The sequence below is a fragment of the Tigriopus californicus genome, chromosome 2 (assembly GCF_007210705.1).
Source record: "Tigriopus californicus strain San Diego chromosome 2, Tcal_SD_v2.1, whole genome shotgun sequence".
Lineage (NCBI taxonomy): Eukaryota > Metazoa > Arthropoda > Copepoda > Harpacticoida > Harpacticidae > Tigriopus > Tigriopus californicus.
Genome location: NC_081441.1, coordinates 14116388 through 14138251, shown reverse-complemented (window position 1 = coordinate 14138251; position 21864 = coordinate 14116388). Strand labels below are relative to the sequence as shown.

The 21864-nt window shown below is 42.7% G+C and overlaps 6 protein-coding genes across 6 annotated transcripts in view; 2 read left to right on the top strand and 4 right to left on the bottom strand.

Annotated features, from left to right (window-relative positions):
* Positions 1-2250, top strand: part of LOC131892024 (elongation factor 1-gamma-like) — a 2994-nt gene extending 744 nt beyond the window's left edge. The window contains exons 2-3 of the mRNA XM_059241750.1: positions 474-686; positions 1213-2250. Coding sequence (XP_059097733.1) covers positions 474-686; positions 1213-2148 — 1149 coding nt within the window. The 3' untranslated portion in view covers positions 2149-2250. The remainder of the gene's footprint in view (positions 1-473; positions 687-1212) is intronic.
* Positions 1991-2894, bottom strand: LOC131892016 (alpha/beta-tubulin-N-acetyltransferase 9-like). The gene has a single exon (XM_059241739.1). The coding sequence runs from the start codon at positions 2866-2868 to the stop codon at positions 2248-2250; it is 621 nt and encodes a 206-aa protein (XP_059097722.1). The 5' UTR covers positions 2869-2894; the 3' UTR covers positions 1991-2247.
* Positions 2895-3043: 149 nt separating this feature from the next.
* LOC131892005 (carnosine N-methyltransferase-like) lies at positions 3044-4168 on the bottom strand. The gene has a single exon (XM_059241728.1). It carries the CDS (start codon positions 4166-4168, stop codon positions 3074-3076), a length of 1095 nt encoding a protein of 364 aa, XP_059097711.1. The 3' UTR covers positions 3044-3073.
* A 1-nt stretch (position 4169) lies between these two features.
* Positions 4170-5736, bottom strand: LOC131891998 (programmed cell death protein 2-like). Its single transcript, XM_059241716.1, has one exon. The coding sequence runs from the start codon at positions 5430-5432 to the stop codon at positions 4203-4205; it is 1230 nt and encodes a 409-aa protein (XP_059097699.1). The 5' UTR covers positions 5433-5736; the 3' UTR covers positions 4170-4202.
* Positions 5737-12372: 6636 nt separating this feature from the next.
* On the top strand, positions 12373-14687 carry LOC131876947 (DNA-directed RNA polymerase II subunit RPB1-like). The gene is made up of 2 exons (XM_059222493.1): positions 12373-12588; positions 13513-14687. Exons 1-2 carry the CDS (start codon positions 12449-12451, stop codon positions 14585-14587), a joined length of 1215 nt encoding a protein of 404 aa, XP_059078476.1. The 5' UTR covers positions 12373-12448; the 3' UTR covers positions 14588-14687.
* A 5-nt stretch (positions 14688-14692) lies between these two features.
* On the bottom strand, positions 14693-17343 carry LOC131876945 (uncharacterized). Its single transcript, XM_059222492.1, has 2 exons — positions 17037-17343; positions 14693-16690 (listed from the first exon to the last, which is right to left on the bottom strand). The coding sequence occupies exon 2, from the start codon at positions 16676-16678 to the stop codon at positions 14693-14695; it is 1986 nt and encodes a 661-aa protein (XP_059078475.1). The 5' UTR covers positions 16679-16690; positions 17037-17343.
* Positions 17344-21864: the final 4521 nt, after the last annotated feature.

The window sequence follows — 21864 nt, the reverse complement described above, 5'->3', positions numbered from 1 at the left end:
AATCATGAATAATTCAACGAAGGAAGTACAAAATAATGTCCAATAGGGCCTTATGAAAACTAAATATTACTGATGTGACCAATCTGCTTGCGCCACAAGTTTTCAAACCAGTACTGCCAAGTTTGATCCCTTTTTAAATTTTTGGTCCAAACCGTGCAATCACAGTTGACCTGAAAAATGAAATAGGAATCAAACTAGGAAGCACAGGTTTGGATGCTGACTTCAGAGGCAAACCGGTCACATCAGTGTTTCCGATACGACACTAGAATATGTAAAAAGTTGACCCTACTCGCAGCTCCCCGTGATTATTTTTTTGATCCCATCCACAGACAATTCTATAAATATATTGATCAAGGGCGCTGGGATTGCATACTTTTGTCTCAGCTGTCACTGGGTGTCAAAATGTTCCAATTCCTAGTCAAGATACCTAAGACAACTAGGGTACAAATTTGAATCAATGACAGTGCATNAAGACCGCTCCGGTGACCTTGGGTCAAGAGAACAAGTCCGCGGCCTTTTTGGCCAAGTTCCCCTTGGGCAAGGTGCCGACCTTTGAGGACGACTCTGGCGTTTGTCTGTTCGAGAGCAACGCCATCGCTTACCACGTGGCCAATGAAGCCCTCCGCGGATCCGACCCCGTGCAAAAAGCCCTGGTCCAACAATGGATCAGCTTCGCCGAGTCCGAGGTAATCCAAGAGTCATGGTCGATATCAATCGAAAGGGCAAACTTTGTCGGATTAGTGTGAGACCCCACAGGATGAGTTCAATGGGTCGAATCGGTCAGTCTCGACCTCAAGGGCTAGGGGCTGTTTCATCATTCATATCATCCATCCAGTGATGGACACCGCCCAAAGGTTTGGACCAGGCTGACTTGAGGTCTAGCTCGGGGATTAACGGAATAATCACTCAATCAAACGCTCACCAGCTCTTTCATCAGTGTCTCTTCCACGGTTGTGGGCGGATCCTTGTCAATCCAATCCGTTTAGGAAGAACTGAGCAGCGTTAAGCCCAATAATCATTCGATGACTACACTTTCTCTCTTCATTGTTTCCTTGGGCCAGTTCACTCACTGTATTCGACATGAGCGCGAGATCACACCATCTGTGTGTAACTTTTTTAAACCGAGAGTGACCCATCCGATTTTTTTATTTTGATTTTTTTTTGTTGCGGGTGACCCCCACTAACGTTTAGGGTTTTCTTGTTCTTGGACAGGTTCTACCCGCTGCCTGCACCTGGGTCTTCCAAGTGTTGGGCTTGATGCAGACCAACAAGAATGCCCAGGAGAAGGCGAAAGACGAGCTCAAGGTGGCCTTGAAGATGCTGGACAACACTCTGCTCCACGCCACCTTCTTGGTGGGTGAGCGACTCACTTTGGCCGACATCACGGTCATGTGCAACCTCCTCTTGGCCTTCCGCTTCGTGTTCGACCCTCAATATCGCCAAACCATCCCCAACATCGTCCGCTGGTTCAACACCATCATCAACCAACCCAACGTCAAGGCCGTCATTGGCAGCGTCAAGTTGTGCGAGAAGGTCGGCGCCTCCGCGGCGCCCGCTGCCAAGAAGGACAACAAGAAAAAGGAGGACAAGAAGCCCGCTCCTGCTCCCGCCGCCGCAGCCGCTCCCGCCCCCGCCGGCGACGGTCTGAGCATGCCTTCCGAGAAGACCAAGGATCCCCTGTCCGCCCTGCCCAAGGGCAACTTTGATATGGACGACTTCAAGCGGTTCTACTCCAACAACGACGAGGACAAGTCCGTGCCCTACTTCTGGGAGAAGTTCGACCCCGAGCACTACTCCATCTGGCGGTGCGATTACAAGTACAACGACGAGTTGGCCATGGTGTTCATGTCGTGCAACCTGATCGGAGGCATGTTCCAGCGTCTGGAGAAGCTCCGCAAGAACGCCTTTGCCTCCGTGTGCCTTTTCGGCGAGAACAACAAATCCGCCATCTCTGGCATCTGGGTGTGGCGTGGCCATGACCTTTGCTTTGACCTGAGCGAGGACTGGCAGATCGATTACAACTCCTACGACTGGAAGAAGTTGGACGCCAAGGATGCGGAGACCAAGAAACTGGTGGACCAATATTTCAAATGGGAAGGCGAGGACAAGAACGGGCTCAAATTCAACCAAGGCAAGATCTTTAAATAGGCCGTGAACAGACCGTGAACATCCAATGGGGGGATAAGGCACCATTATCCCCACTTTTCAACCCCATTTTCTGAAATAAAACCTTTAACGCCTATTTTGTCACTCTGTTGATTCATTTGTCCCGGAATAAGATGTTAGTTGATAACTTGATGTGATGTCGTGGATGAAAGTCCGCCAATTTTCGTTGACACTCACTTGCAAAGTGACCTCACCGAACACTTCGCTACGGCTAATTTCTTGAAACTGCAACTTGCTAAACATCCTAATGCTCGGTTCATTGCCCATTTTGATCTTGGCTTCAAACACGCCCACCTTCAGCTGATCCACTCCGTAGCGCAACATGAAGGTCAAGGCCTCCCAACCCAATTTTCGACCTCGAGCCGAAACTTCGGCAATCATGATTTCGGCCTCGGCTTTGATCACCGTGGAATCGTCTTCGTCGGTCGACAGAAAGAGATTCGTGTCACCGACCATGCTCTGGATTTCATTCTCCAGTCCTCCGAGGTCTTTTTGAAGGATAATGAAGGTGCATTTGTCTGGACTATCCCGCCAGGTTTTTTGCATGGCGAATTCCTCATCCAGATCCAAAGGCTCGGATCCTGTGAGTTCTTGGAGCTGTGGACTCTTCATCCATTCGTGATATTTGGGCACATGCTTGCCTTGATAGGGCACCAATATCACTTTGGGGCCCATCAATTGAGTGGTCCAATTCACTCTCATGTTGACGGAAACTAATTCTGGAAGAGTGTGTTGTAGCAATGATTATTCAATCAAGTCTGTCTGGTATTCGAGATCATCTGAACGAGCTGTTACTAATGCTTTGCACAAATAAAATGAAGGAATGGCTCATGTAATCACCATGTTTTATAATAAAAAAAAAAAAGAACAATCCAAATGTCTTGAATCCATGGATCTTCGTTATATTTCAGCTCTTCTTTTCGACAATAAAATGGAGACACTGGAAGTTCACCGAGCTGATTGAATTTCGATCTGACACATAAGGACAAGTCCTTGGGGTCTCCTCCTCCTTGACAAATTGGAATCCGGAGGCCAGGATCACTTCTCTCAACAAATCCCAACTCAATTCCAGACTCATTTCGGCCGGATATTTGGCGTATACATAATTCAAGGGCCCCAGGTTGATCCACTTGCCTCCGGGTTTCAAGCATTTTCCGATCACCTCCACCGTTTCCATGACATTGTGAGTGGAGTCTAGGACAAACGAGGTCAGCACACAATCAAAGTGACCTTCCAGATCCGGACGTCGGGTTAAAAACTGCTGAAAATCTCCAGGGATTACTTGGAATCGAAATGGGTCCGGTCGAAGGGTGGGATCCACATCCGGAAAGGCCACGGGTCGAGTGGTTCCACCCGCCTCGAGTTTGTTGTTCAAGTTGTGGATCCACGGGTACACTCGGTAGTTGTCAATCCGGGTGCACTTGTTCAAGATCAAATTGGCCGTGAACAGATTCAACATGCTCTGTTCGTTGACCGTGCAGTCAAAGGTCTGACAAGCCACATCAAAGGCCAAACGAGAAAGTCCACTCCCAGGGATCAGCACCTTGGTCAGAGGTCGTTGGGACAAGGGGTACAAGCTTTTCAGATCTTGCAGGATGGGCTCAAAACTGGCTTGACGGACCGGGGCGCCTTCCGAGCTCCATTCTCGCACGATCTGAAGGAACAGCTCTTCCAATCGGGCGAAATCGTGGAGGAACGTCTTCCGATCGGGCTCCAGTTCCAACTTGATCAATTGTTGTTGGGCCAGTTTCAGGATGTCTTGCAGCACCGCCTGATTGGCCTCGATACTGTTCATGATGTTGTGGAGGTAGTCGCCGAACTTGTGCTCCAGTAAGAGCTCCTTTTGAGGAAGACTGCACAACGAGAGAGATCGTTGCTTGTGAGAGAGTTGGTTCAAGGCACATGCCTGATAGTTGCGCAAAGAATGGATCACGCGTTTCAGGTACTCCAGATCATCATGCTCGTACACCTCGAGATCTAGGGCACCAATGTCCTCCGTCATGTCTGCAAAAGGGTCGATCAAACGGGTTAAAAGGTCAGTGCTGTGGCGGCATTTGACAATGGACAAACTCTTTCTTATAACTAGGACCGGCGGGATTATCGTCATTGGAACAGCTCTTTGAACACGTGAACACGGCCAAAACGCCCCAATCTAGACTATCTTGGTGCAGGGATTGGTCTAATCGAAGGTGGTGCAGGAGTTGCGGCATGATTTGGAACTCAAAAGACCGCGGTTGACCGCAGAATTCGCAAGCGGGCACCTGCTCTAATGGCCACTGATCCTCCGAGGCCATCCACAAGGGCGATCCATGGCGTTCGTAGCGCAAGATCTGCTCAGGCGAATGGCTGATGGTGGCTTTGAAACGGGCAAATACGGGATCGGTCTTTTGATCCGAGGTCAATTGGGTGAGGTCAGTGGCTACGGCTGGGTTTCCACTCAAGGCCAGGGCTTTCATTTGGGTCTGAGCTGCTAACTCGGAGGCCTCTTCTTCGGCCTCTTCTTCAGCCTCGTCATCATCGTCGGAGGAGTCGCCCGTCGGCGGGTAATCTTCCGCCTCAGCGGCCTCGATTTCAATTTCCATTTCGGGAAAGCCGTATTTGGCGCGGGAATGACGGGCCTGGGGAGTGAAATCCGGCTGCCCGCACTCTTGTTTGTGCCCGCCCGAGGACCAATCCAGCGCTTGATGGGATTTACAACAATAGCCCACTTTCTGACAGCCCGCACACGATTTGGCACCCGGGCCGTGGCAGACGCGACATAGCTTCCCGTAATTAGCGGCGGAAATGTCGATCAACGGATTTTGCACGCTCAAGGGCGGTTCAAAGGGGTAATAGTCATTGGCGCGGGCCAATTGGGATCGGAACACGGTCCAGGGTCCTCGGCCTCCGGTTTTGGGACCGGCGTGGCAAGTGGGCGTGGCACACACCAAGAGGAAGAGAGTGCGATGAAAAGCCGTGGGGATGTCGTGGATGGGCGCGTAGATCTGGGCCAAAAAGGTCATGGGCACCTGGCACATGGGACAACTACGGGCCTTCACGTCCGGCAAGTCCTCCAATTTCAGCCAAGCGGGTGGACCGCCCACCTTACTGGGAAAAAAGCGCGAGGTCAGTTTCCAGGCCGGTGTGCTGGCATGGACAAAGCCCAAGTCCAGACCCGAGTCCCAATCGCCGGCCGGCTGGCTGGCCGCCACCGCCTCCTCCTCCTCCTCCTCCTCCGAGGAGCTCCTGCTCCTCCGAGGAGCTGGGAGCGGGTCAGACGAGGCCATCAGGGGTGACAACTGTCAAGGCAAGAGATCGTGAAACGCTGCGTTTCTTTCGCGTCCAGTGTTTGTGAGGGAAGGATGGGAAGGATGAGCATTGGGCACGTGTGTTTTGTTTTGGAATCCGGCGATCATAGACATCTACAGATGTGACATGCTTTTCGATTTGTTGGGCAAGACCATAGAAAACAAAACACCTAGTGACTCATTGAAGCGGGAAAGGAAGATGACGTCATCGTCAAATTTTGAGAGATCACTCCTACCTTTGAGGCTTCATATCTCTTTGCTGAGGGATTAAATTGAAGGTTCAGTTCTTTTATCCATTAAAGGAATGGTTCATGCAGGTAGGTATTTTTATAAACTGTCTAAGTTTCACTCATCAACATGCACAAAAACTAATTTTAGAGGAAAAAAGCCCTTTTGCGGCTGATTTTTTTGTATTTTAGAATTTCCTATTTTTGCAATAAACTTTTTGAAACCTAAGCAACTGTTTTTGTCCAATATTGAGATTTATATTTTGGATTTTTTGTACCTCTATTGTTTTGAAAAGTGCCCCAATGACCTCCCAAAATTTGTGCTGCTTTTCATTGTGCAGCTGCTACTTCAATGTGTCAAGTTTGTTAACTCAAGCTCAACTGAAGTTGAACTGGAGGATCTAGGAGCATGTTTTCACGGCAACTGACGCTGGGGGTCAAGGGACAATGTGATTTCGTGCAATCCTGCTTTAGAATGTTTCCTCACTTAGTAACGGTGGGTAGTTGATTGATAAGGATATTTAATGCTGGAAGTGGAAGTCGCTTCTATTTGGTTTCTATTGATCGCCCAAACCGTCATCAATTTGTCTCGACGATCATAATTCAGTTTTTACTATTTGGTTACGTTTTTTGTAGGTGCATGGCTGAGAAAACCAACATGTAAGGCCTCCTTAAAAATCTATCAGCCTTAATTTAAAAAACTAAATTTCAGGATTTCTCTGACAAAATATTGGTTCGCTAATCATCAACAGCTTAAACACTGTTCAAACTGCCACTATAAAAACAAGAGTAGTGCGTAGCACACTTTTGCCACCATATAATTAGTTAAATTACCATTGAAATCACAATTACTCCCTGTCTCTGACATTTGTTATGGAATAAAAAGTGACCACGTGCCATTGCCCATTTACGATGCAACCACATGTTGCATTTGGTGTTGCATTTCATTTTGCCTTTGTCATTTGCAGTCGCTAATAGCCCAATAACTCTTTCTCAATACGCCAAACTCATTGAGCTTGAACTCTTTCCCGGATTTCGCATGCACTGAGTAAATAGTTGCAGATTATGATTAAATCATCATATACAGAACGACAAAAAAAAACTAATCGCAGTCGCACTACCAACTCTTCTCAGGACGCTTGTAATGGTGGATCCCTTAAGGTTTGTAGCTTTTAAAACCTCATCAGTGTGGCATGAAACGGACTGTGGTCGGAGAGGTAATGGTCGCAATTATCTTCGATTTCCTGAAACCGATTGACCATCAGACGAATTGCTTCATCAACATCAGGAACACTTCCTCTGCGGCGTTGAGCTTTGACAGAGTGCAGATACCATTCACGAGTGAACGAATGACTTCAGACTTCATTGAGGACCCTCTGGATTTCTTCCTCGATGTCATCGTCATGAAGGAATGCCCAGAAACGCGTGACCATTTTTCCATCCTGACGCATAAACAGCCAAGCTCAAGGCCCAGGAAATACTGAGCCAATGAATAACCATGCACGCCACTACAACCTCTGCATCCAATCAAATACCTTGTGCTCAGATGCTCCTTTTCCGGCAAAATAAAATCCCTTGGGTTGAGACAAAGACCGAGGTTGATAGTGTACCATTTCTCCTCCCGATTACCACATTGTGACCATGCAATTTCTACCCTTTGGTAAAGCGTGAATGTCTAAAGAGTTAGGGCTAGAGCACTATAACTTGGTAGAAATTCAAGACGAGTATAGCACTCAAAATTCAAACGGACTTTCAGAGTCCGATTTTGGTACTTTAGTTGCGTGATTTCAAAAACGTGGCATTACGTTGGATGGAAACTCTAATGCCATCTTTTCCGCTTGGTTTTAGGCACCTACTATGGTCAGTTGTGCCAAGCTGAAAACAAAGTAACAAATTGTAGTCATGAAGCCAATGAATGGGTTCTCTTTTTCCACCTCCCTGACATTTTCATGAAGCCCCCCCTCCAACTTTGCTACTTTTCAAAATAACCAGACCAAGCCTAGCCAGCCACAGGCCAAGAGGAGCAATGGCCCATAGTTTGTCAGTTTGTGGGGGAGTTTTGTAGACAGTTTGTTCTGGCAGTGATGGTTAATGATTTTTGAATGCTGCACCACAATTCCACATTAACCAGATAGAAAAAGTCCATTCAAATTAATTCACCAAGATAGTAGGCAGTGCTTGTCAAATTTTATGGATGGAAATTCAAACCTTGGGTTACATCACCTATCCTATTACTGGCCCAACATAATTTCAATATCATTATACTCAATTCCTTTGCATATAAACAACCCAGACTAAAATAGGTTGCATGTCAGGCGGTGGTAAAAAAGCCCCATGATTTTCTTGGCATTTCTCACAGTGTCAAGGATGGCTTTGATTAGTGCTCTGTATTTAGAATAGTACGACAGTGAGGTCAGTGCACCATAGCGGTTGAAGTTTGAACCTTCATTTTTGCTCCGTAACAAAGAGTTTAAATGCGTCCCAGAGCCAAACTAAAGACATCTTTGTGCTTTAAGGGGTAGTTCTAAGACTGAAATTACTTTGGAGGCATCATTAATTGCAATCACAGCAATACCAGATTCTAATTATGTGTTTATCAATCAAAAATGTAGAAATCAGCCAATTAAATGGTATCTGACTAGTTCAAAGTACAATTAAGGATACCTGAAGGGTAGCTAAAGCTAGTAGTATAACTCCTAGAACCACATATTTTTATCTTAATGAGTTTGGTTTGGATATGGGACGCATTTGAGCGCATTGTTTTGGAACAGGATTGAAGGTTCAAAATTCAATTGCTATGGTAAGCTAAGCTTCATGTCGTACTCTTCTAAATACAGAGCCATAGCATTTGACGAGTCCGTTCAACGCAACACTGCCCATCGAAAATCACGCAACTAAAGTACCAAAATCGGACTCTGAAAGTCCGTTTGACACTCAAAATAGTGCCATCTATTCGCACAAATTTTACATCCTCTGTTCCTGATATTCGAGAGACCGTGCAATGCCCTTTGACAAAGGTTCTAGTATACTCTCTTGGGATTAATCATCACTTAATTTCAATTAGGCAGACATATGATCTACATTATACATATATGCACATATATGCTTTGATATGTACTATTCTGTTATCAAAACCTTCATGTTGCCACGAATCAAACTTGTCTACTATGATTTCGTAAGTTAGAAAATTGCCAAATAGAGGTGGGTGTTTGTGTTGAACCCTGTTTTGGCTGTTTGTTCAGCCTAAGCCAAAATTTTATGGTCATGGTGCACAACATTGCATCACACCAAATAGACCGCACAATTTCGTTTGTTTGGCTTTCATGAATTTGCAGACAAATCCCAAAGTTGGTTGGAAGGTCTTTGAAAGGAATTTCTTGATAGAACCTACAAACCAAGTGCAATAAATGGTCTTGGACAAGATGATTTTATGATGCAATTGTCGATCGGTACCAGATCTGCAAGGCGGATGTACGGTACAAACCAAGTGCAATAAATGGTCTTGGACAAGATGATTTTATGATGCAATTGTCGATCGGTACCAGATCTGCAGAGCTCATGTCTGGCATTGAAGGTGAATCGGGAACATGCACAGAAACGGCTAAATAAAAAAAATAAATCAAATTAAGAGCAACAAAAACGTTCATGACTTAATGAGTTTATTAAGGAAGATTAAGTGAATGCATCGTTGAATCCTTGATTGGCAATTTAAAGAAAAAAGTACACCATTACTGACTAACAGATACCGGGCAAGCGCCTTGAATTGAATATAAAATTGGTATGCTACATATTTTTAGTGACTTTCCGACCTAAATTCACGTTCATTGGCATCAGAGTACGAAGAGTTGAGAAGCTTCAACCGACAAAAAATATTTAATAGCTTTTAGGAAGTGAGGTGATACGAGCTTGTTCACAAACTAGATCTTCCTCGATACACCGTTCCTTCTGGCTTTGCATTTTTGTGCTTTTCGTGCTTTACCAGGTTGAATAACCATAAAAAAATACGTCGTTAATCAGCTGTTCCGTATGACTTGGCCGTTTGAAATTGAAATAATTGACGCAAAACTCACGCCAAATGCACTTACACCAAACATTTCGTTCGCAGTCAATATTTGAGATCCTTCTGTGGAAAAGCTCCCAATATTGCGTCTGCCATTTATCTGAGTGTTTGTGTTCTACAAGTCCAGGATTTGAGAAATAAACATGTTATCCAAATTGGTAAGAACAGTTTGCATTAAGCTGCCAATCACTCAAAAGGAGACAGAAAAAGCCACTGGGACCTGATTGATTGATTATTTGATTATTATCAATAACTGATATCGTTGGACTTGATGCCTGTTGTCTTATTGTGGGATTCATCCACCATCAACTGCAACGGCATTTTGTACATATATTAGTGTCGATGCTTTGTCACCTTATGTCTAGCAGTACCTTATAACCCAAAGTAAAGAAAGAACAAGTTTGTCGAATTGAAGCTCGTTTGTTTACACCGTAAGTGTCCACTCAATATGCACTCTTGCTTGAAGTGCAGGAAAAATTTCTGCACGATAACAAATGTTAGTACCTGGGGAATGATTTCCCTAGTGGTTCAATTGTATTGCTTTCAAATGCACCAAATGTGTTTTTGATAGAGATAAGGCAAAGGTTAACGAATCGACGACATTCAATTTTTTTGTGAAGAGTTAAAAGAGTGGTTAACACCATGTTTACATACTAGACGAGTGAACTTCCGCCTATTCAGAATCACTAAGGCGTTACTAACGAAATTACAATAATTTGTTCCTTTTACGAAAAACCATAGAGCAGCCTTAAGTAAATTTTTGTGTTTCTCGTTCCAATTCAAGGAAACTGAGAGCTTTTGGCAGAAATTGTCGAATTCCGCAAAACTAAAATGGCCAACAATAAGACTCAGCATATTGTCATAATATATTCCCTAATAAGGAAACGTCAGGGCTAAACATTAGCGACATTGAAGGTGTTCTTGGCTTTGAACCTTTTTTTCATATTTGCAATGATTCATAGTTGGACTAAAAGACCCTATTCAAAGTGAAATTGTCAAATGGTTGTTGGCCGGAAATCTTCCTTTGAAGTGAGTATGTTGCACCAAATTTGTCCGCTTTTTATATGCCCATTCTATTTGCCTGATACGTTAAAGTTTGGTCATGATCAGGTAGTAGTCCTGACATACAGGTCATTTATGATTTAGAAAAAAATGAAATGTTTACGACTAACGCTATTACATCTTTCGACGAGGAATGGCTGTGATATGAATATTTTACTAACTTGAAGAACGACCAAAGATTAAGTTGATATCAAATGATGTCTCTGTCCTATAAGCATTCATGAGTCTCTAATAAGTGCCATTAACGGCGCTATAGTCGTGTTGACATTAGGACCCACCATTCATTCTACCCATTACAAATAAGAAAAGATCTTGCTTCAAAGATTTCATCGAGGAGATCGGGATTTTTCACTTCGCTCGTATTCCGTCAGTTGAAATGCCAGTAATAAAACTGAATGCAGTCCGTTTGATTTTGCATAAGGGTTGAACAAAAAGAGAGAACGGATCAACCGATAACTTTCTAAAGAAACAAAAAAAACAACGTGCATTCCAATTCCAGTATAGGTGTGATATCCATCCTCTGTCTTGAAAACAAAATTGCTGAGTTTTGCCACAGACGAAAGATTACACTTCAATTCTTCTTTCAAAACAAAATATATTTTTTGGGGGCCATCGACTTACTCATGCGCAACTCATGTTTTGATCTGAGTTTTTTCCTCTTGAATTTCTGGTTGCAAAAAGGTCCCATATATGGAAATGTCATTCCATCTCAAGTAACCGTGTGTACAGATAAACATGTGAACGCTGGAATTGCTTTTAAAGCTTGCCCAGTATGCTCAACCATAACCATAAACATCCCTTTTTCTCTACTAACGTAACCAGAAAAGCACGTGTTTGATGTTGTAAGCACAAGAAACGTTCTTTCGCCTTCCTTCGAGGCATGACACGAAAATATAATCAGTCACTCACTCTCTGATTACGGCCGACAGATTGCTGAGCTGAGAGTCCGTCAAATAATGTTCCGTCTCCTACTTACTACAACGCATATACGTACGTATAGTAGACCCTACGTACTCGTACTTAGGATTGTAGATTGTGTATACTTAGGCGATATACTCTCACCATTCAAGGCTAAGACATTAGGGTTGGTGAAAAATGTGCTCCGGACAGAAGTGACGAAATCCTGTGCTCTGAATATGTCTTGCTGTGGTTATTGGTTAGTTAGGGTTTTGGGATGATGTACATTTCCCTGGGTGGATGGATGAATGAAGCATGTCTCCATGGAATTAGCAAAAGAGGGTTGCGACAGATGTTTGGCGAAATCCCTGGGCCACTCAGGACCATGAGGTCCATACTTTTTTCAGGCATATTCTAAGGATGCCTGGCCTTGAATCTTAGCAGCCAGCTTCTGTGGGTCAACAACAGTCTGTTGTTCTCCCCCCTAATTCGAATTAGACCACGGCACATTTTGGCCTGACATAACAACGAGACGACAACGTGCGTTTGACGCAGCAGCGGCCGACGGCGGTCGACTTTTAAGAACTTGCTTACTGAGGCGTCATTTGTGTTGCTTATTTCAAGGAAATGCCGTGACAGACATGATGTCACTCTAATATCGTACATTCGCTGATCTGAAACACTCAAACGCACGTTTTCACTCCGTTTCCATCGGGTTCTTCAGTTGCGTTTTGATTGTCAAAGTGGACATGGCTTCGTATTTTCAGGTGTCCCCGATCTTGTTGTGGATCTTGTTCCACTTGGGTTCAACATGGGCTGGCAGATTCCCAAACTTCAGCTTGATCAGTGCCAGAGATCCCAGTCAAGCCAAAGCGTGGCCTGATGTCAAGTAAGTTCCACGAATTCCTCTTTAGCATCTTTCGGTAGGTCTCTAGCTTAACCTTTTTCATGATTACTCCTCTTTGAATGGAACAGAAATTGCTGAACATTTAGTTTGAGTGTTAGACTAAGTATTTATGATTCGACCCTATGTGTGTTTCGAATGGTAATTAAAAGAGGTGAGGACTTCTGCGTTGAAATGATTTATGTTTTCGCATTCACTTCGGTTCACTGGTTTTAGAAATACATTGGGACCTCTATTTCTGCCTTTATGGGAGTACGTGTCTTTGGTGGATAAAAGTTAGTCCACTAAGCAGAACTAGATTTCGGACTCAACATCTTTTGACAAAAAAAAGGATTCATTTATGACATCGTCAGTTTTGACCAAACCAGGAGAACGAACCCCTAAATCATAAGCGGGCATTGCTATGACAAACCTTTTTGCGGCAGGAAGGCACTATTATGATACCTTTTTGAGTTCCGATACAGGCATTCAATTAGTCGATTTCTTCGATAATTGTCATATGGATAGTTAATTTGGGACAATTCTTAGAATAAAGTAAGACTGCATGTAGTTTACAACCCTGATAAATTATGACAAGGATGTTTACAAACTCTTTTGTGCATGTCTCTAGCCATACATTTCTTTCATTTATTTAACATTGTTTTGTACATCAGTCTGTTTTGAGTTTTACGGTCGAAATATGCATGCGCTAGATCATTAAGTTATAACTATCGTACTTCTTCAACTTCATTATGGACAGGTATATTTCAAAGGTTTTTTCATTGACCATACGTTAGCGCTTTATTTTTACCCAAGTTTGTTCAATTTAGTACACGTATGGAGTGAAGACATGGTGACCATTAGCTAATAAATTAACACGAGGAATAATATTGGCACGAATTTCAAAAGTTCATCCGTCTTTCATTACAGAGAGCCAGCTTTGACTGACGCAGAGGCCGAGTCTTTTCGCCCAATGTTCGATGTCCAATCCAAATTGAGGATGGGCCCCTTCATTTATCGAGGCCCTACTCATAACAACGGCTATTCCAGTGAGCAACCCATTTACCGACCCTCAGAATACCACCAACCAGACTCCTCCTATCAACCTGAGCAACCAAAAGTCACACAATACAGACCAACTTATTCTCTACCTTCGCAACCGGATGTGAGCGAACCGATATATTATCGTACCGTTTCCACTGCGCCTCCCAAAATTACGAAAGTAGTTTACAAAGTGTCCAAAACAATTCATACCGAGGAACCCAGCACGACACCCAGCACTTCTCCATACCTCCCTATTCAAAGCAAGGAAGTCGAGGATGAACCCGCCATTCCTCCCTACGAGCCCAAACAGCCCGAGGGCAACTCCTTCTCAAGCACATATGCGCCGTACATTGAGGAACCAACTACCACTACAACCACAACTACGACAACAACAACCACAACCACCACAACCACAACCGCAGCTCCTGTTTACTATACAATCGAGGCGGAAGAAGAGGAAGAGATTCCCCCGCCCCCCTATTACCCACAGTTTGGCATGAAAGTCAATCCCGCTCCTCAGAGTCCACCTTCACCGGCAAATGTAAATACCTATAAGACAACCACTACTACTACTACTACCACCACCACAACCACAACTACGGAGGCAACCACTCGTCCGGTGATCACGTACTCCAGATATTCGTTTAAAACCACCGAAAAGCCGCCAAGCAGCCCGAACTCATATCCAGTATTCACTTACAAAACCACAGAGAAACCTCAAGATCCAACCACAACCAGTGCTCAAGCCATTCAAGTGATCCCATACCAATCCACATCCGCCCCTGCCCCAGTCGAAAGCAACCCTGAACCTCAGCCCACCCCTGGACCGGTTTATTACAAAACCAGTCAAGATGAGCCAGCTCAGCCTGCTCCTCAAGGTTCGGCGGAGGAAGAGGAGCCAGTTGAGGGAGAAGATCAGTACCGGGTCGCTTCTCCGAGGTTCTATCGCAACCTTCAATAAGATATCATGATTTTTTTTTAATTGTTTATTGTTATCTTTGTTTTCATGATACTCCAATTTTTATAGATGGGGAGATTATACACATAATATTTTGTTGAAATTGAACTAGTTTTCAATGTGCAGTAGCCTTTTCCGCCTGCACAGCTTCAAGGCTAGATTCAATTGGTAGGCGGCCGATCTGGAGCAAGGGTACATCGAAATACCAAGATTAATTTTGGCGGTTGGGTCACTTGCCTGGAGAACTGGTTCGGGGGCTTGATTCCAAAGAGATGTTTGCTTTTGAGGCGGTTCGACATTTCCAGGACAAACGCACATGCATTGGGATGGACACGAATTAGATTCCAGGGGTGGATCTCGGTTGGTGATTCTGTCCTCAAGACTTTGAGGTTGATTGCTTGAAGATGACGTGGACAGAGTCGACATGGCGCCAAATAGCGTTGGAAATATGGACTGTTCATCTTGACCTGTATGGGAACTGTCGATGGGGCCCAACGTGTTACCCTGTGGATCATTAGTCGAGGTTGATGTGGAGGCTCCTGTATTTGTTCGTTTTGGTGGCAAGTTGGCTTCAACTTGAGAGAGCAGATCTTTGGGCATATTGTCGTAATACCATTGCATCACCCCAGACAATTCATACTTGTCTTTGGCATTTGCAAGACCAATAATCTTGTTAGACTCTGTGCTATTTTGGCTCTCGTCACTGATCTCCACTTCGTTCTTGTCAACGGTGTCATTGTTTATTGAGTTAGTAATATCATATTCGTCATTGATCTCTTGTGGTTGTATCTCGAGATTCTCTTCAGGGCTACTTTGATCCATAGGGGCAATAACATGAGATTCTTGATTGACAGGAATGTGGGGATCAACCAGTTCATCTACAGTGTCGTCAGGATTTGTGGAGTTATATCCTTCTCTGTTTGTAAGAGAATCAAAATCGAACAACCCTGACCCAGATGCTCCTGAGTTTAATCCAAAAACACTCATTTGAAGAATGTTATTCCTTATGTCAGCCAAAGGGTCATTAGAGCCAGGATCTTCCTCATCATTTGGTTTGTTGACGCCAGTAAAGGCTGCGGAATAGTCTGCGCCAGGGCTGGACACTCTCTCAACCTCTTGCACAAAATCTTCGTCCGAAGTGGGCTTGGGACCGAAATCATCGTTAAAAGGCGGGCCAGGATAGCTCAAGTCGTAGTCATCAACTCCTTGAGAAGCCTCTTGCATGGCGTGCTTTACTGGGGCACTCTCATCTGTGATTGGGAGATTTGGTGCTTGCTGAACAAAAGGCCGGGCTTTGGTTGAAGTGGGTCTGCCAACGGTCACACTTTCCCCGGATTGCTTCGGAAGGATTTTCGTGGGCTTAATCGTCTCGAAAGGTGACAAAGTGGGGATCGTGGGATGGGTCGTCGAATGCGTTGTCGTTGTGGTCACGATCTCTTCATCCGGGATTTCGACGTCGACATCTGAGATCTCTTCCTTCTCAGGATACTCTTCCATAGGGATCGATCCTTGCCTTACCTCAAACTGCTGGGTCGGCAAGTTCCCATTCCTGTGCTCGGTCTCTTGGGCTGAAATTTCCTGACCATTGATGAACTTGCCAACATTTGTTCGCTCTTGATTCTGACTCGCATTCAGCCGACCAAAGACTTTGTGATCCTTTGGTGATCCGCCATATTGAGTTCTGAGTCGAGTTGGTCGGTATGGAGACGCTTTTGGTTTGGTCGTGAGTTTTTGAGTGCGCTTTGTATAGAATTGCATCTCCCGAAGTTGCATCATGCCACCAGGCATTGATCGTGATTCTGCGGAGGATGACGATTGACCGCCGTCTAATTTTCCGCAATCTGGACCAAAGCATCGTGCTTGTCGAATGAGGTGTAACGGAACTAATTTGCGTTTGCACAATACCCCCCCTGGATTCAATGATAGGACGCACATCGCCACAATCAGGAGGGAGACTAGAGAAGGCACTGATAATGATGTCGGGGATGCCACCACATGACAAAACCACCTGGACGGGAATTGCTTAAATCTTGGTCTACTTTTGGCACGAGATGTTTGACGAGGCCCCGAAATGGCTGGCGATGAGGATTGCATGCTGGCAAGCTTCTAGAAATTAGACATGACGATTGGCACGTTATTGATGTTTTTTTTCAAAGATGAAAAGATTGACGTAAAAAGTGATTATCTCGTTAGCCAACTTTGACATGAATGAGAATGGCGGTCAACCGTGCACAAATGAGGATTGGACTTTCAAATCAGGATTTCCCTGTTCGTTTTGAAATTCATGAAAATAGAGAATACGAGCCCTCTGATCTAATTGCCTTGATGATTGTCACTGTTGTCACCCTTTGATCATCAGACCTGAGAGTCATGATCAAAAGGATGACCATTCGCTTTCCGTTATTTTCCTCTTTTGCCAGGTACGACTTCCGAAAAAGAGCGTTGAACTCACCTCTTTGGAAAATGGTTGCTTCACGACCGAATGTCCAAACAAAAATGATAGATTCTTCTCAAGACCGGAGAATGGATGTAGTCAGATGCTCGAATTGGCTTCGCCAGCGACTAAGGCAAATCGATAAACATGCGAAAGCTCAAACGCAAGTTTGTCTTATTTGCGTCATCTTTTTTAGCTATCCTCTGAATTGCCGTCACTTCACACATAAGCCATTATTTTGATAGACAAGCCCTTCCTAATTTGTCTGGACGTTCTTTTTTTCGATTTTATGAGTTAAGAAAACAGAGTCCAAGCGAGGGGTTCCGTTAGGGATATTTTCGGGAGGTGTCACCACGTTCGATTTCTACTGACAACTGAAAGTCGAAGAATGAATCATGCCAAACCTGGATGAACGAAACGGACGCCGTTTGAGGAAGATCGAGAAGAAACACAGAACTTGTGCACAAGGACAACTTAACTTTAGGACAGGCCTCATTCAACGGAATTGATAACAACATTTATGTATTCTAGTTGCTATAATCTAATGGGTTATTGATGATGCATAGGATCTTGAGTGGATGTTTGCGAAATATGATGGATTGGTCATTTAATGACGTAAGAGAGATCTCATTCTGAAAAGGCTAAGTTTACAAAGGTGAAACCTCAGTTACTATACCAGAAGCAAGAAGGGGGAAAAGACATCACATATTAGAATTGATTCGAATTTGTTTTAGATTCGAAGGTTGAGATGTTCTCAATCAAAGGATGAAAAGGACATAAAAGAAGAGTCGCCTATGATGACAGCGAGGACGATTCGAATCCATGTAGAAATGCATCATCTAACGGGCTTTTGAATCTAATTGATGCAACATGAGAAAAATGGTTGCTCAAATTGAAAAGAAATCCTCGTTTATCCGCTTGTTCATTTTTACTTTTATAGTGTTGCCACTGGTTGGTTATGTTAAGCGCACAGATTCAACTAATCTAGAAAAGACATGTACGCGTGCATACAGCTAGCTACACGTGACATCCTGAGACGATATTTGTAAAACGAAAATTTCCAACTTTTCAATATCTCATATATTTAACCCATCTCTTACCTTGTGATTGCTCACAAACATTTAATCACTATTCAATATTTTTGCAGAACAAAAGTATTAAAGCAAACATTTTTAAAATAATCGGCTTATCCTAAAATGAAATTACCAAATTAAATATGATTGTAAAAAAAGCTAAAAATAGTCCAAGCCAAGGTGTTGGTCTTAAAGACGGTGAAATGTAATTACTCTTTCAATTCATCACATTGATATTGATACTGAGTAGTATAAAGAATCAGAAGAAATGAATTTTTATTAGTGCCAAAATATGTCTCAAAAGTTTTTGGATATCAATTTCGTCAAATGTATAAGCTTTGTCAAATGAACATTGTTCAACATAAGTTATATGTATTAATACGCGTATAAACACAATTGATAGAAAAAACATATCAAGTTTACGCTAGCCTGAATTTAGCATTTTGTCGTTTAAAGGCTAGGCTGAAAATGTCCCTGGCAAAGAAATAACAAATCATTATGAATCAATCTTGCATAAAATTGCAAAAAGGTTTACAATTTTGTAAGCATTTGTAAATCGCAAAAGATGCAATTTTCTGTGTTCATTGGTGACGCATCTTATCCTCAACAGACCAGATTTTATTAGCATTACAGTATTGCAATTTGGCATAGCATCTTTAGTGAATATATCAAACTAAAAGGTTGAAGCGTAATCAAGTCAATATAGGGAAGGGATATTTAGATTTTCTTTGTTTCAAATGGCCGCTTATGACCAGTTTTCAGGTAAAGTGAATCTCCCGAACTTTCACTGAGCCCAAAGCTTGATGGATCAAGGATTCAGTACATGAGCAAGTACTCTAGAGTTTCTAACTCTTTGACCACGTGTTGTGTACGTAGTAGATGGAGATAGAGATCAACGTTGGAAGTGTAGATATCGTGTGTGGGAAAACTTGGTGGAGTGAATTAGCAATTAAGATGCTAGGTGCAATTGTAAAAAATCATGGTAGGCAATTAATTTGATTTCGTCCAGCTTGGGTGGAAGTGAAATCGGCACCAAATGATTGTCTTTTTTCATTGTTTCGAACCGAATATGTTTTACACATACGTGGGTTGGCAATGCAACGTACGAGCGTACAAAGAATTGGTAGAAAACACTCTGATATTACAGTTGTTCACATAAGTTTGGGTGACAGTATACTTTTTTAAGCATCTTATGTGATGAGCTATTACATCTGTTTTCCTGCACTTGTATTGATTGGCGCAATGACTGAAGCATCTTATAAAGCTCAATGATTTGCAATAATTTTTAGGCTTTACTACAGCCTCCTAAATAGCTTAGAAGGCGAACTGAGAATAAGACTGAATCTATTGATGAATAGTGTTCAAAGCAAGACACGGTGGTTACATTTTCTGGTTAAGTGTTTGCTCAAACGCCAAGACATCTAGATATGTTTTTCTTTGTCAAAGAGGCAAAAGGAATAACTTTTGAGAAATACACATGCTTAAAAGGAGCTCAGATAAGTGTGTTAAATCACTTAAAGCCCATTAAAATGCATCATTGTCAAAAACGTAGTCAATCAGTATTAAACATACTATTGACGTAAAATTTCATAAACTTCTATTGTGCACATGCTTAGCTATTACGACTTAAAGGTTGCGTTTTGCGCATTAAAAGATCAAAAAATGGCCTAATCATGTTTCCAGTTATTCCCAAGGAATATGATTGTCTTTTCAATGAAACGGCATGAACTAAAGTTTTTCCGTTTTCTTTAAGACTTCTGTAAAATCTAAAAGTAGCAAAAAATGTCGCTTAAAACTTACAAAAGATGTAAAATTGCCTTTCATTTTACTGAAATGCCAAAAGCTACACTATCCTATCATGTTGCTAAAATATTTGAACGATACATGTGACAGTTTAATTTTCAAAATTGTGACGTTTTGCAATGATCAATTTCTATGTACTAGCGATGCTTTTATTCAACGTTGATAGAATTTTGTCAAAGTTCAAGATTAAGCTTGATTAATGTTGCGATTGAAGAGTATGGCATCACAATTGTGAATTATGGACATGAAGTAAATTGTATATTGTAAGTCATATTGTAAACTATTTTCGGATTATTCTACCTGCTTCAAAAAAGTGAAACATTTCCATCTATATTTTTAGGCATAGAAAAAGCTTATTATATCTCTTCGCAATTGCTTGAAGATACCTATAACCGGAGCAATTTGTAGTCAAATTTGATGCAAATGCAAGCTTTGAAAACAAGATATCTTATCATTTGCTCCATGAATTTGAATAAAATTTTAATTGGAAAGGCAACTAAGGTTACTCCCAACATCTATTGATTACGCTTTTAAAAATACTATCTCTTTCTAGGTATTAAGTGGATTAATATTCGAATCTGAGCTAGAATCCAAAACGAGTTTTGGATGTGTTCCTTTTGTTTCAATGACAACGAAAATCGTTATTAGAAGTCGTGGCATTTGCAAAAAAAAGCTTTATCAGTATTGTGAGTACCACTTTAAAGACCGATGACAAGACTTGAACCTTTTTGTGTTTAGGGTGGTAGGGTCAGAGTTGGCCATCGTATCATCAGTACGCATTTCCCGTAAATAGAGCACGGATTTGAAAGTGATGTTTTGAGCCATAAAATGTCACTTAAAAAAAGTTCAGAAAATAAAAAAAAGTGTTCCTATTTTTTTATGTAACAAAATTACGTCTGATAGTTATGGTTGCATAAAGTAAAGCATCATGATGTTATGAAATATTTTTGTTACTGCTCATGGAAACATTGAATTTCTGCCACTGCTGCTTGCTCTGTAAGTTTGAGTATGGGGAGGTTTAGGCAAGCTCTGGCAGGTTCGTTTGTTTGCTGGTACCAGTGTCAGTGATGCAAGTTTGGGACTTCAAACACGTTTTTGGAAAGCTGACCCTTCTTTCGCATTGCTATAATGAGGAAAGGTCACCTTCGTTGAAACCAGTTTGAACCGCCAATTTTGCATCACTGGCGTTGGCAGGCATGTTTGTTCGCTGGTACCAGCGCTTGCCTAAATGTCCGAATAACCGAGCACACCTTCATTTCTGATTCCCGTGCAAAATTAATACTATTGCAAGATTGGAAAAAACTCTCTTAGATGGCTTCATGACTTGTTCAAAACATGTACTTGCTACTAGCGAAATTGTAGGCATTTGTTGCTTTGACCCTTGTTGCATCTTACATGACCTCTGGAATAAAATTTGCTCGGGTTTCAAGACCTGATTCAGAGCATGGACGTAAAATGATTGGTTGGCCAGAGGTCTTTCTTTGGTTCCAAAATAAAAACGATTTTTTTTTTGGACTTCCTTACCGCTCCTGGGAATTCCATTCTTTTGGTATGGTTCGCTGTACGTAATGTAATCCCCAGTACTATTGAAATTAAAGGTTATAACTCGTCTATTTACTACTTTTCAATCTTTTATGACAATTGGTATACCAACCAAATTGAGTTAGCAGACCGAGCTAGTCCTTGAATGTAGGGTTGATCTGGAATGGTACTTAAAAGTTTGTCAAAGTCTGACTTGAAAGATGCTACCGGATCAACAAGGCCTACGTATTCCCTACGAATATCAGAGGGACGCAAATTAAACAATGAGGGTGCCCGAGAAAGAAGAGATGTGGACTTCATTGTTCGAACTAGCCTGGATTCTCGAAGGCTTGAAGGTGCTCTCAAAACGCACATTAAGCCTCTACGGTCACTAGAATTGACCCTAAACCCTGGGTTGGGACAAAGCTCATGGATACTTTTGAAGACGT

Coding starts and splice junctions, on each gene's coding strand:
- LOC131892016 (XM_059241739.1), bottom strand. CDS start 2,868: ATGAGAGTGAATTGGACCACTCAATTGATGGGCCCCAAAGTGATATTG.
- LOC131892005 (XM_059241728.1), bottom strand. CDS start 4,168: ATGACGGAGGACATTGGTGCCCTAGATCTCGAGGTGTACGAGCATGAT.
- LOC131891998 (XM_059241716.1), bottom strand. CDS start 5,432: ATGGCCTCGTCTGACCCGCTCCCAGCTCCTCGGAGGAGCAGGAGCTCC.
- LOC131876947 (XM_059222493.1), top strand. CDS start 12,449: ATGGCTTCGTATTTTCAGGTGTCCCCGATCTTGTTGTGGATCTTGTTC. Junction 12,589..13,512: donor AAAGCGTGGCCTGATGTCAA/GTAAGTTCCACG, acceptor CTTTCATTACAG/AGAGCCAGCTTTGACTGACG.
- LOC131876945 (XM_059222492.1), bottom strand. CDS start 16,678: ATGCAATCCTCATCGCCAGCCATTTCGGGGCCTCGTCAAACATCTCGT.